Source organism: Mesoplodon mirus (genome assembly GCF_964341445.2).
Source record: "Mesoplodon mirus genome assembly, chromosome: 11".
In the NCBI taxonomy this organism is placed as follows: Eukaryota; Metazoa; Chordata; class Mammalia; order Artiodactyla; family Ziphiidae; genus Mesoplodon; species Mesoplodon mirus.
In genome coordinates, this window is record NC_138987.1 from 73,936,176 (window position 1) to 73,950,578 (window position 14,403).

The 14,403-nt window shown below is 35.2% G+C and overlaps 1 protein-coding gene across 2 annotated transcripts in view; it reads right to left on the minus strand.

The window, feature by feature from the left end:
• Window positions 1–14,403, minus strand: part of ZFC3H1 (zinc finger C3H1-type containing) — a 49,226-nt gene that overhangs the window by 32,191 nt on the left and 2,632 nt on the right. Inside the window, exons 2-5 of one of the 2 annotated variants that reach the window (XM_082637077.1) lie at window positions 10,976–11,392; window positions 4,502–4,566; window positions 1,403–1,598; window positions 931–1,154 (exon numbers count right to left, since the gene is read on the minus strand). In XM_082637077.1, the coding sequence (XP_082493203.1) occupies window positions 931–1,154; window positions 1,403–1,598; window positions 4,502–4,566; window positions 10,976–11,392 (902 nt within the window). Of the gene's footprint in view, window positions 1–930; window positions 1,155–1,402; window positions 1,602–4,501; window positions 4,567–10,975; window positions 11,393–14,403 lie in introns of both variants that reach the window. The other variant, XM_082637076.1, reaches the window with a different exon arrangement.

Genomic DNA, 14,403 nt, shown 5'->3' on the forward strand with positions numbered 1-14,403 from the left:
ATGGCCGCTGAGCCTGCGCGTCCAGAGCCTGTGCTCCGCAATGGGAGAGGCCACAACAGTGAGAGGCCTGCGTACCACAAAAACAAAAAACAAAAAACTATCCAGATGGATATGAGTAACATACAACTATTAATAAAATACTTCTCTAAAAAAAGATTCTATCAAAGTGCTTTCTGGAAGTTCAAAGTATGAATACTTACATATTCCTTACTTAAGCAAACCTAACTCTTGACTTCCTACAATTAAAGAGCTCTTATTCCTTAATATCCCTCTATTCTTTAATAATACACTCACGAGTGTATGAGACTACACTCGTGAGTGTATTATTAAAGCTCAGAATTCTGAAATTTGTCACTGCTAATAGCACTAGATCAGTATTAAATCTCCAGTTTACTTCCTAACACCATCCATAAAAGACAATGACTTAGTCATTATCAATGACTTATACATAATAAAGGCTCACAAATGCTTGATAACTAAAGTCACATGCACTAATGCTATTACTATATGATGATTTAACTTTCTTTTAAAATAGGCCATATCAATTAATCATGACACATTTCTAATTCTACATTACTAAAAAATGGAAAACTAATAGGGAACAGTCATTTTAAGAATAAGTCCTCACTACAACTCAGTAATGTTACTTTCTTCTAAACAGAAAATGACAAAAAAGTCAAAAGGAAGCTTTTCTAACCATAATATTATATTAGCCTTTCATTTATTCTATTTCTAATATCTATAACTATAAAAACGACTCATTCTCAATTATAACCTGCCTTCCCTTCTTCCCAAGAGTTATTTATATAATGAGCTCTATCAAACAAAAGAACTTAGTACTTTTTCTTAGTTGACTGAATTTATGAAATAAGACTATAAGGACAGTTAAATTTGAGTAATATTTTGATTTTGTATTTTTGAACTCCTTACTTTACTCCTTGATCTCCTCTTTCCACCAACCAATTTCATGAATCGATTGTATTGCTCTTCCTGATTTGAGAGATCTCGAATTTTTCTGATTTCTTCTTCTCTTTTCCTTCTCTCTTCTTCTTCAGCTTGTTTCCGTTGATCCTCTTCTTTCTGTCTTTCCTGTTCTTTTTGTTGTTGTAGTTTCTTCCATGCCTTTGTTTGCTGCTTCCTCAATGCTTGTTTAGCTTTAAATAAAAAATACAGAAACATCAGTACCTATTAGAGTTAGAATTTTCTAGAAGATAAAAGAAAATAAGAGCTTTAACAATTTTTTTCATTATTAAGTCACATATACAGCTGTTCCTCTAAGTTCATTTATATAAGATTATCCTTTAGTCAGGATATAATTCTCAGCTCAAAACTTTCTGAATTAAAATCTAAAAACCATACTGATATAGGAAATCAATTAAAAGAATTTAACAGAAATGATCACCTGTAGTGCTAACTTTTTTGGCTGAATGTGTTTTTGTACTGGTTTTAACTTTTTGCTGTACAGTTTTCATCTTAGTCAGCTTTTCTTTGCTTTCTTTCATCACCTGCTGTTCTTTTTGTTGCCATTTTTTACTGGCTGACTGAAGAGCCAAAAGACGAAGCTGCAATTCAGATAGCTCCTCTTCATCTTCACCAAGCTTCTTTAAAAAAAGAAACAGTTGCCATTTAAAAATTATTTGAGTTTAAACATATTATCAAGTCAAATCTTTTACAAGATCAGTTTGTTAGTTTTAAGGCAAATACTTAATGGTAAATATTAATACAAATAAAATAAGGAAACTGAATAACTTACCATAGCCCTATACTCTAATTCAGTCCCTGTAATACAAACAGAAGATCAACCTGTAGAGGGTATGTGTGTATATGTAAGTGTGAAGGGTTAGAAGGGGAGGGTACAACTGATGATGAAAAAAAAAAAGTTAAGGGTTAGAGATTGGCATTTAACTGCCTCCCAAACAGGAGTAGAAATCTGATGGCAGTGAATGGAAGAAGAAATCAACCCAGGGGAGGGAAGGAATGAAGAACGAAGTGGTTCCATAATCAGGTGTACTTGCACTAGCCTTACAAGTACTACACAGAACAGGCACAGTGAATGTCAAGATACAAATCTGCAAACTTTTTAAAATATATATTTTATAAATCTTTAATAAATCTGTAAATCAGTTTTTTTTTTTTTAAGAAAACATTGATGAAACTTTTTTTTTTTTTAAGATGTTGGGGGTAGGAGTTTATTAATTAATTTATTTATTTTTGCTGTATTGGGTCTTCGTTACTGTGCAAGAGCTTTCTCTAGTTGTGGCAAGCGGGGGCCACTCTTCATCGCGGCGCGTGGGCCTCTCACTATCGCAGCCCCTCTTGTTGCGGAGCACAGGCTCCAGAGCGCAGGCTCAGTAGTTGTGGCTCACGGGCCTAGTTGCTCTGCGGCATGTGGGATCCTCCCAGACCAGGGCGTGAACCCGTGTCCCCTGCATTAGCAGGCAGATTCTCAACCACTGCGCAACCAGGGAAGCCCCCTTTAAATCAGTTTTAAAGGAAAAAATATGTAAAGATTTGCTTATATTTGAGCATTCCATGTTCTAAAGCTACAGATATTTATCTGAATATTGAAAATATTTTGTACACCCAAGACCTCTTCAGGAAAGCTAAAACAGGAAAACAGGTTAGGAACAAATGTTTGAGAACTTTTTTCCAATTGAAGTAACTTCTTAATTTTTTCACTCTACTTTTTTTGAGTTATTTTTTTTTAATTATTCTATTCTGTACATTTTAGCTAAAATATAACTGAAAATGTCAGGCAACCTAAGCAGAGGTTCTAAATTGGAGTCCATGAGACTTTACTGGGAGGGAGAGAAGGAGTCCTTTGGCATCCCCACTACTTGAAGTTAAACACAAAGCTGTATATGTTTTTCCTTTATGTGTATATATGGAGAAGGAGGGGCGACTCAAAAGAGGCTAAGACTCAAGAAGGTTAAAGCCCGCTTACCCAGTAACTTTCCCTTATAGGTGAATTGTAACGACATTTTTAAAATCCAATAAATTATTTAATTCTTAAACATAAAAAAACAAACAAACAGGGATATTACCTAGTAGTTTAACCTTATATAGACTATTATAAATCTCTAATTAAACTACCAAAACATATTTCAGTACTTCAGTTTACCCAAGCCAGGATACAGTTACTCTTTCCTTTTTTGGGAAGTATATGTAACAAATGAGCTTAAAAATTATCGTGAGTCTTTTTTACTCCAAGTCACTTAAACATATCAAATTCTACTGCTTGGTACTGAAGACCTATAGCCATGCTATCCAAAAATGGGATCAACAAGCCATGTATGGCTATTTAAATTAAGCTAAAATTGAATAACAACTTTATTTCCTCAGCCACACTAGTCACATTCCAAGTGCTTAATAGCCACATGTGGCTAATAGCTACCATATTGGAGAGTGCAGGTATAGAACATTTCCATTATTGTAGAAAATTCTATTGGACAGTGCTGATCCAGAGCTTAAGTAAAATAAAGTTATCATACTGTTCCACTGAGACTTAAAAGTCTTTGATTATCTTTTGCTACTAACCCTTCTGGAATGAAAGAGACCACTGATTCTGTCATTCAACTATATGCTACTTAAAGCAGCTACTTGATCAGCAAGCGCACTGAGCCTCATTCAAACTCCTTGTTCTGACGCCTAAGTCCTATGTAACTTTAGGCAAGTCACTTAATCTATGCACATGAATCTGTAAAAGAGATGTCAACCTACCTTACAGAGTTATGGTTATGATAGTCAAAACTATACACATATAAACGCACGCATGTGTGTGTGCACATGCGTGTGTATCTATTATATTATCATCCTTAAATTCAGGACCCTTTCTTTTCTAAAGCTTCTAGGCTCTTTGCATCATTTCAGTTTACCCATAAAAAGCAACTGAAATCTTAACAGAAGAAACTGCAGATATTTCAGATCTCTAATTCAACAAACAAAAGGCTTGGGCCAGTGAGTACCTATTAAACATCAAACACAGTGCTTGATGCTCTTGTACTTTATCCTGCTGAACCTCACAACAACCCAGAGAACAGATGACATTAAACTCATTTTGTAGAAAAGAAAACAGAGGCAAGCAAAGGCTAAACAGCTTACATAAGGATCACTCAGCTAATAAGAGGAGCTAGAATTGGATACCAGGTCAAGGTTTGTCTAACTCCAAAGCTTTCTCACATAGCATAATCCCCCAAAATTAGGAAAAGAAAATCTGTGGAGGAAAATTAGAAGTTTCAAAAACCAAAAAAGCAAAAAAATTATCTATAGATACATATAACATTTCAATTAAATGTAATCTAATTAAACCCAGTGGAGATACTCCAAGATGTCTCTCCAGATTTTCTTATCTTTAAGGCTTATATCCAAATGAAGGTATAGCAATGATGGAAAAAAAAAAAGAGTGAAAAACAAGACAGAATTTCCCTTTCAAAAGAACAGAGTAAAGCAGTGCCAGAATCAGTCTTACAGAGATATCCAATCTCACAAAGCAATATCTTACCTTTTCAGATAGAATATCTGAGGCACTAATTCTTCTCGTTAAATTTTGTTCCTTATCTTCTAATCCTTTAAAATAAAACAGCATACTTTGAATGCTTTAAAAGATTGTCACAATCAATTTAAAATAAAATGCTACATGATATTTACTAGTATTTATTTTAAACGGTCTCATTTTCTCAATCTCTCAACCAAAAGGAAAGAATCCTGTTAGAGAGAATGAAAATCTGAATAAACTTTCCAAATCAGCCTCATTTCTGAAAGTTATAATGCAAAAACAATTCAAAATATTAAATTATAAATTAAAACTGCACTATGGTAAGAATGACTTCTGAACTAAAAATAATTATTTCAAATAAGAACAGAATTTATAGAGTAGATAGACAAGAAACAAAGCTTCATTACTGAATAGATAATACACAGAAAAGAATATGTGATGATTAATTCAGACCTCAAAAGTTGAAATGAATTCAACATTTAGAGATTGTATTGGATTTATTCATAAAAGAAATGTCTTCGGGACTTGGCCAAAAAGTAGAAAAAAGAAAAAAAAAGATATGTTCTCTATTTATGCAGAAAAGCATCAGCAGAAGTAGGTTAAGTATCAACCAAATTAAGTCCTTCCACGCATTTTCCAGAATTCTAGCCTTGGGCCCAGATTTCTGATTAAGCTATTACAAAATCTTATTTATATATTATCTAATCTATGACAGCTCTACAAATTACACAATAAAGTTACAGTACATGTATAATAGTACTGAGAGAGGCACTTTCATAGCTAAAATAGATTAAGTTAAAAACTAAGAAAATCTTTCCTCAAGATGACACAAATGAATTTGCAAAGCTAGGATTCAAACTAAGTCTAAACTCCAAGCCTAGTTTTTTTTTTTCCATAATACCACTACCAGTACTCCAAATATCCTAATTTGATTGCTCAAGAAGACCTACTGATAAAAGAATAGGCAACTTATTCAATACATAGAAAAATTATTATATCAAGTACCCTAGAAAAAGTAAATGGAAGGCAATCACCAAACTTTGAGTTAGGTCAGTTCTGCCATAAGGCTTGTTTTGGAAATATGAATTTGTTGCAACATGATTGATATATTAGAAAATAATCTGAGGACAACACAAATTTCACATGTGCTTACGTACAATTTGCATCCAAGAAACACTAAGAGAGTGCAGAAAGCTGCACCCAGGTGATCCATGTAGGAAGATACAAATCCCACACATGGTAATCAATTTACCAGCTACTTCAGTTCACTGTGTATGCACACCCATCCCCATCTGGTATTGCAACTTACTGTCCAATTTCAAATAACCTTCCTTGCTCTACTTCACAGTAACTCATAAGCTGCAGATCTACTTCCACAAGCACATTTTAGGTCTTTTCCAAGGTAAAGTGACATATTTATTGTAGTATTTCAAGCATTTTTACCCATTTGATGTGTAAACCTGCATTACCGTTTTTATTAGATTCCAATCTTTTTTCATGTGCACTGACAAGGTTTCTGAGTGTTGTTTTCCCTAACACCATTTGCCCCTAGCCCTGTGCTTTTTATTGTGCAATTCTGCAGTGTAGTGATTTCCAGGAATGCATATGTCACCTTATAACAAAACTGACCATACTTCAAAGAATAAGAGAATAGTAATAACTCTTAGACAAAAATGAACAAGGAAAAAAAAAATAAAGACAGACTTTCCACAATAAATGTAGAAAGAACTTTTCTCCTATACTATGAGTCATTAGTCATGAGAGTCTATTAGTTGATGAGGCTCTCTTTCATCTATAAAAGGTGGCAGCACCTCCCTTTAAGGGAGCATAGAGGCCACTATCCACTAAGCTGGCAGATACCTAATGAGCACAATGTCACCTGAAAAACAAGCAAAAACCGTAAATTTCAGACCATAAATCTAACTTTACACAAAGATTAATAAAAGCAGGTTATGATTTAATTGACCAAACATGTAGTTTGGTCCTCCTGTCGTACCACTGTCATGGATCTCTATAAAAATATTTCTATTTCAATTCTTACTCAATACTTCTGAAATGAAAATTGGTCTTGTACAGTCATGCAGTATTTTTAAAATTATTACCTGAAATTCTAAACTGAGCTAGAGACAGTCAGGATATAGGTGGTAGGTAAAACCATAATAACTGAGAACACCCAAGGAGAAGAGAACAGTGAGGACATCGACAGTTAAGAAGTTACAAAGGAAAAGTTTTTTTTTTTTAAAAAAAAGGAAAATCAGAAAGTTGTAAGAAACTACTGATGTGTACAGTAGCAGAGAAATCCCAAAATTTCAGGATTAGTGAGAAAAACATCACTGAATATAACAGATGTGTCTACTCCCTACAGGATACTCTCAACATAGCAGCAGTGATCCTTTGAGAATTTAAAACAATGCCAATCCTTTGCTCAAAACCCTGCAACAGCTCCTATTTCACTCAGAATAAAAACCACCTTACAAAATACTACATGATCTGTCCCAACCCGTTATCTCTGACCTCTTCTCTCCCACTACTCATTCCCTATCACTCTCTCTTCTTTAGTGGCACTGGTTTCCCTGTTATTCCATAAATATGCCAGTACCCTTCTGCCTAAGGGTCATTACTCTAGTTCAGTGATTCTCAAACTTCAACAGGTATCAGAATCAACAAGAGGGCTTCTTAAATACAAATTTCTGGGCCTCATTTCCAGAGTTTCCAATTTAGTAGATCTGGGGTAGGGCCTAAGAATTTGCATTTCTATCAAGTTCCCAGGTAAAGAAGGTCCAAGGACCACAGTTAGAAAATCAATGCTCTAGCTATTTATTCTCTTTGCCTAGAAACCTCTTTCCCCCATTTGGTTATTCCCCCACCATCTTCAAAGCCTTTGTTTAAATCTCACCTTCAAATTCAGGCCTCTCCTGATCACCCATTAATACTGCAGCCTGTACCCACTATCTCCATCCTAACTTACTTACTGCTATGCTTTTTCTCTCTCTACAACTGTTATTTAGTCATCATATTTTCTGTCTCCTCTTCTTAAAATGCAAGCCCATGAAGGCATAAATGACTGTCTATTTTCCACTGATGTACTTCCAAGAGGCTGGAATAAAGTGCTCAACTAAATTTTGAATAAATGGAAGAATGAAATAAAAAATGAATGAAAATGAAAAATGAATTTTGCAATTAGGTCAAAGTAACCGTGCCATGAGTAGTTTCAGTATTCTGGTAGGGTCAGAAAAGCAAACTACATTGAATTAAGAAGGAATGACAGGTAAAGTGAAAGGAGTCAGCGTAGATAAGCCTTTCTGGAAGTCTGGTTGAAAAGACAGAAGTTGGGCTTCCCTGATGGCACAGTGGTTAAGAATCCCCTGCCAGAGCTTCCCTGGTGGCGCAGTGGTTGAGAATCTGCCTGCTAATGCAGGAGACACGGGTTCGCGCCGTGGTCTGGGAGGATCCCACATGCCGCGGAGCAACTGGGCCCGTGAGCCACAATTTCTGAGCCTGCGCATCTGGAGCCTGTTCTCTGCAATGAGAGGCCGCGATAGTGAGAGGCCCGCGCACCGTGATGAAGAGTGGCCCCTGCTTGCCACAACTAGAGAAAACCCTCGCACAGAAACGAAGACCCAACACAGCAAAAATAAATAAAATTAATTAATAAACTCCTACCCCCAACATAAAAAAAAAAAAAAAAAAAGAATCCCCTGCCAATGCAGCGGACACGGGTTCAATCCCTGGTATGGGAAGATCCCACATGCCACACAGCAACTAAGCCCATGCACCACAACTACTGAGCCTGCACTCTAGAGCCCACAAGCCACAAGTACTGAGCCCGTGTGCTGCAACTACTGAAGCCCGCACGCCTAGAGCCCGTGTTCTGCAACGAGAAGCCACCACAAGGAGAAGCCTGCGCACTGCAATGAAGAGTAGCCCCCTCTCACCAACTAGAGAAAGCCTGCGTGCAGCAACGAAGACCCAACGCAGCCAAAAATAAATAATTTTATTTTAAAAAAATGTTTTATTAAAAAAAAACAGACTGATAGCTGACTTTTCAAAATCAACAATGGAAGCCAGAAAATATCTTCAATATACTGAGAATATACTTAACTAATCTAGAATTCTAAACCTAGGAAAATAGGTTTTAAAATAGGGTAAACAGAAATAAGTTTTTCATATAGCAGACACAAAGTAAAGGAAATTCTTAAAAATGTATTTTAAGCATAAGTGATTCTAGACACAAAGGAAGAGTGAGCCAAGAAAGTGTTAAATGCATGGGCAAAGGTAGGCAAATACTGGTCCTTGTATATCAGGGAGAGGGTAAATAACTTGATTAACTTTAAACACTGATAAGAATTCATGTTACAATTACTAAAGGAATCAATGAGACCAAAAACTTTGTATCTAACTTCCAAAAGAGTAAAAGAAAAAAAAAATTGTATTAAAAAAAAAAAAGTTGGGCTTCCCTGGTGGTGCAGTGGTTGAGAGTCCGCCTGCCAATGCAGGGGACAGGTTCGTGTCCCGGTCTGGGAAGATCCCACATGCTGGGAAGATCCCACATGCCACAGAGCGGCTGGGCCCGTGAGCCATGGCCGCTGAGCCTGCGCGTCCGGAGCCTGTGCTCCGCAACAGGAGAGGCCACAACAGTGAGAGGCCCACGTACGGCAAAAAAAAAAAAAAAAAAAAAAAAAAAAAAAAATCACATACTAGACAATAAAGCAAGTCTCTACAAATATTTCAAAAGATTGCTACTATATAGATCTCATTCTCTGAGAATGTGATTGACTTAGAATTCAATGACAAAAAACACACCTAAAAAACCTACGTGTTTTGGAAGTTAAGAAACACACTTCTAAACAGCCTACAGGCCAAAGAATAACAAAAATCAGAAAATACTTAGAACTGAATGAAAAATTTTACAAATGACAAACTGAGATGCAGCTAAAGTAGAAGTTTCATAGCCCCAAATGATGTTAATAGTAGAGAGGCTAAAAATTAATGAGTTTTAAAAGCTGTGGACTTATTTCTGGGGAAATTTTTAAAAGATGATGGGAGACACAATTAATAACTGCTGCAGATAATAAAAAGGTAAGATTCTTCAGAATAACTTAGTATAAACTGTACAACTTCAGGAAACGAGCACATTACAAGAAAAATAGTTCACCTAAACTGCCTTAACCAGAAATAGAAAACAAACAGTCAGTAGTTCAAAACCTTCCCAGAAAAAAAGCCATTCTGGCCCAGATAATTTTACCAGCAAGATCTACCAAATATCCCAGGAATGATTCCAACTTTAAAACTATCCCAGAGAACAAAGAGGAAACCACTCCCCGACTCATTCTGAGCATCATAACCTTATACTAAAACTTGTAAGGAAAAAGAAGGAACAAAACTACAAGCTATGAACCTACGTGAAAAATCCTAAACAAAACATTAGCAAACCTTTATCTATGAAGGTTTTGTAACTGCCCCAAACTGGAAGAACCAAATGTCCCTGAAGTGGGAAATGGATAAACAAACTGTAGCATAGCCATACAACGGGACATTCAGCAATAAAACAGAATGAACTACTGACATATGCAACCACATGGATCAATCTCAAATACACTATGCTAAGGGAAAGAAGCTAGGGTTAAAAGGCAATGTTCCACAAGACTCCATTTAAATGACATTCTGGAAAAGGCAAAAGTATAGGGTCAGAAAACAGACCAGTGGTTACCAAGTAGGGTTGGTGGCAGGAGGGAATCGGTGGGAGTTAATGAAACTGTTCTATAATAGTGATGGCTGGCAATGGTTACCCAACTGCTTGCGTTTGTCAAAACTCAAAGAACTATACAGTTAAGTGGGTAAATTTTTACTGTATATAAATCATACGTTCATAAAAAAGAGGAAAAGAAAAAATTAACAAACCACATCCATGATGTGTAAAAATGATATATCATGAACTGGATTTATCCCAATCATACAAGGGTTGTTTAACACTACAAAAATCAATTAATATAATCCATTACACTAATAAATTAAAGGCGAAGAATTAGATGCTCTTCTCCATAAATGAAGAAAAAAGATTTGATAAACTTCAACATCCATTCATGCTGAAAATTTCAAACAAGGAATGGGGGCTGGGGTGGGGGTGAACACCTCCTTTACCCAATAAAGAACTCCGACAAAAAACTTAGCCAACATCATATCTAAAAGTAAATGGCAAAAGTATCCCCCATAAGTTAGGGAACAAAGGTGCCCACTACCACTTATGTTAAAAACTGTATTATTAGTCCTGACCAGCACTTAAGGCCAAAAGTGGTGAAAGATCAGAATGAAACAAAACCTGTCATCACCCAACTATATGACTATCTACGTAGAAAGTGCAAAAAGAATTCACTGATAAAACACCAGAATCATTTCAATGAAGTACACTAACAAAACAACTAGTTACCCCTTTAGAGGAAGAAGAATATCATCACTAACTGAAATTTTAAATTCCATTACCTTGACTAGATTCAGTAGTGTCAGATTTCAGGGAAAGCTGTTTTGTACCATCTTTAACTTTTTTCAACCGGTTCTTATCTCCTGGTAAAGTCAATTTTTGCCTGAGTGGTTTTAATTCAAATGCCTGAAAAGTTTTGACCTGTGTTTTCTCCTCAGGAGCTACTTCTTTACTTGAGTCCTTTATAATACTGACATTATCAGTGCTCGTTTGGTCCTCAAAGTTCAGTGTTTTAGGATCTTCTTGCACATTCTCCTCTTTGCTACTCAAAGCTAGTTTTTCATCCTTATTGATGCACTCTAGTTCCAACTGTATTTGCTTATACTTCAAAAGTAAATCTTCAAAAGTTTCTTCCCCACAGTTTTCACTTTTTGATGAATAATTCTGTTTTCTTGATGGAGATCTTCCAAAACTTTTAGCTGAACAGCATATTAAGGAAACCAGTTTCCAAAAATTTTCCAGTTAATTTAACAAAAACACATTAGACTATAGATGAATTGTCTTTTTCATGTTTTTCAAGGAAGATGAATTGATATTTTAAAATTACTAAATGCCATTTAACATATGTGCTGCTAATGCCCACTTTCATTATGTGCCCATACTTTAAAATTAACAAGTATGCATATAAATAGTCCACTTACAAAATCACTAGTGTCCCTTATTACCTGTTGTATCCACAAGTATTACACCTAGTTAGGTTATAGCATCCTTCCTTCTGCAGGTTATCAGGAAAGTCCATAATGAGCTGGATGTTAGAGATTCCTTTCTGAAGGAAGAGGGGAGAAACTGAACGGTTTGTCACAGATGTGGATAATTTACACTTCAGATAATCAGAAGAAAACGTTTCTTCTTTTTAATTAGTTTCTTGTCATGTCTCAAATTTTTAAAAAGAGATAAAAAATGAACACTGACAATAGTTAAGACTAAGTTATGAATAAGAAACACTGTATTAAAAACCTAACATAACAATTGTAGAGCTCATCAAGTATACTAACATCCAACATATATACAACTAAGACAATGAAGGCAGTTAAATAATAAAAAAAAACTTAAGTTGTATTCAAAATGTATCTTCTAAACTAATTTTCCCCTGAAGAAAAGGATATCTAAAACCAATTACTTTTGTTTTTTTTTTCTTCTCTAACATAGTGATACATAAAACTTAACTTCTTGGTTGGAAATGGCTACAAAGTTCCAAACTACAATTTTTATTCAAATTAATTCATACATATGAGAACTGTTCCACCTCACTTCTCCAGCCTAGAAATTAACAAAAAACAAGTAGTGGTTTTAATACAATGTCATTTATAGATCATTAAATTGGCTATGATATAACATTACAGTTCCCCAACTAGTTTCTTTTCTATGTAACTTACCGGACAAGCAATCTACAAAGATTTTTAAACTTCCCTAATGACCAATTTAGGAATGGGAATTACCACCAAATATTTTAGAAACTAAATGAGCATTACAACTGAAAATCTTTAACAGTTCTGCAGCAAAACTGTTCTAGTAAATCTGGTTTTCTGATCTCCTCTTCAGAGCTCAGTTTCTTGAAACAATACTAGTTTCTCATTACCTGTCTTACTCCTCCACCAAATGGAATCTGGTTTCTGCTGGCTGAGTTTATCCACCCTGACTTCTCTGCAGCATTAAACACTGTAAACTACTTCTCTCTTGGCTTCCATAACTCCACTCTCCCCTTGTTTCCTTTTTTTTTTTTTTTTTGCCTATAAGTCTTCATTACTCCTTTCTCTTCCAACTCCTGCAAAAATGGTGCTCGCCAGTGAGCTCTACTTAGTCTCTCTCTTTCAATTTTGAGCATTCTAATGCACTCCCATAGTTTTGGCTGGTGATAGATATTTAGGGTTCTATCTCCCACAAGCCATCCTCCATCCTATTGGTAGACTAATCTTTCTAGAACACAAATCTGATCAGATCTCATCCCTTGTTTTAATCTAAGAATAGAGTCCAAAATCCTTAAAATGGCATATAATGTTTCATGATTCCTTTCCAATCTCGCCTCTTCCATGTTTATCACAATTTATGCATAGCTTTGTGTCTAGGGTCTTCTGTTCCTCAAATTGACCCCAATTCAAATGCCACCCACTATGTGAAGTTGGGTAATTACTTGCTCCCCCACCCCACCATTACATACTCTCTGTACATAAACTATGTAATTATCTGCATTTACATCTCACTTTTTCAATGTAGCTACAGTAACTTAAAAAAAATGACTAGAGTCCTTGGAAACATTCATAAAGGGAAAAGATTCAATATGCTAACAAAAAAATAAAATAACTAAAGGACAGAAAAATGAGAAGCAACTGTGCTATGACTAATTAATCTCCTTCAAGGCTAAATGCAATCTCCTACTTCTGTCTATACAGAACAGCTAGGATGAAACCAGCACTTAAAAGATTTAATTTGAAATTGGTCAAGATGCAATTTCTAACTGAAACCTGGTTTAAAAAAAGAACTGCCATTCAACCTTTACAACTGCAGGTGAAAATGGAATGACTTTCTACTGATGAGACACTGGACTCATTACGTTAGCTCTGATCAGATTTGAAAGTTTAAAACAGCAGCCATCCGAAGGAGACATATGCTAAGATTGATTGACAAAGTGTCTCTCACTAAGGAAAATTAAAAATGAATGAGAATGAAAATAACTACTGCAATAGAATCTATTTGGTTTATTAGATTCTGATAGAATCTAATATCTAAATAGAATATGAATCTAAATAGAATAGAATCTAAATAGAATCCAAATAGAATCCAAATAGAATCTAAATAGAATCTAAATAGAATAATGGTTTATTCTATTTCTTTAAAGCTGCATCTAGCATACCTTAATTATTACAGAAAAAAAAAAAGTTTTAAAAAACAAAAACCCACCTGCACTCATGCTACTTCACTTCTAGATTATGGAAGTGAGTCACAGAATAACCTTATTCTTTCTTAATGCAATATTTGTAAAATGTCATTATTACAATCATATAGTGGAAAGGTGAATTAAACTTAGTACAATCATGGTATTTGGATTAACAAAATTTTGTATTACAAATTTTGCTTGCTCACATTACACAAAAGTGGCTGGGAGCTATGTTTTCCTTCACAAATTCTTATAAAGAATACCACCTCTAGGATGGGTTAGTGATACTTCACAAGGAAAACAATGAGCAGAAGATCAAAACAATCATCCTTAAGTGCAGCATCTGTGAAAAGAAAAACAGCAAGAGAGCTCATTTCTAATAAGTTACTACAGAAATCAGACTGGATATTTTCCCATACTTGTTTCACAACATCATGTGCCTGTTCATTAATAAGAACATGTAAGATTAACAATTAATAAAGGTATGTGGTAGAGGTATTGAATGAATGGTCAGAAAGAAGGCAAAGGCAGGAGGTAGGCAAGTCCATGTACCAC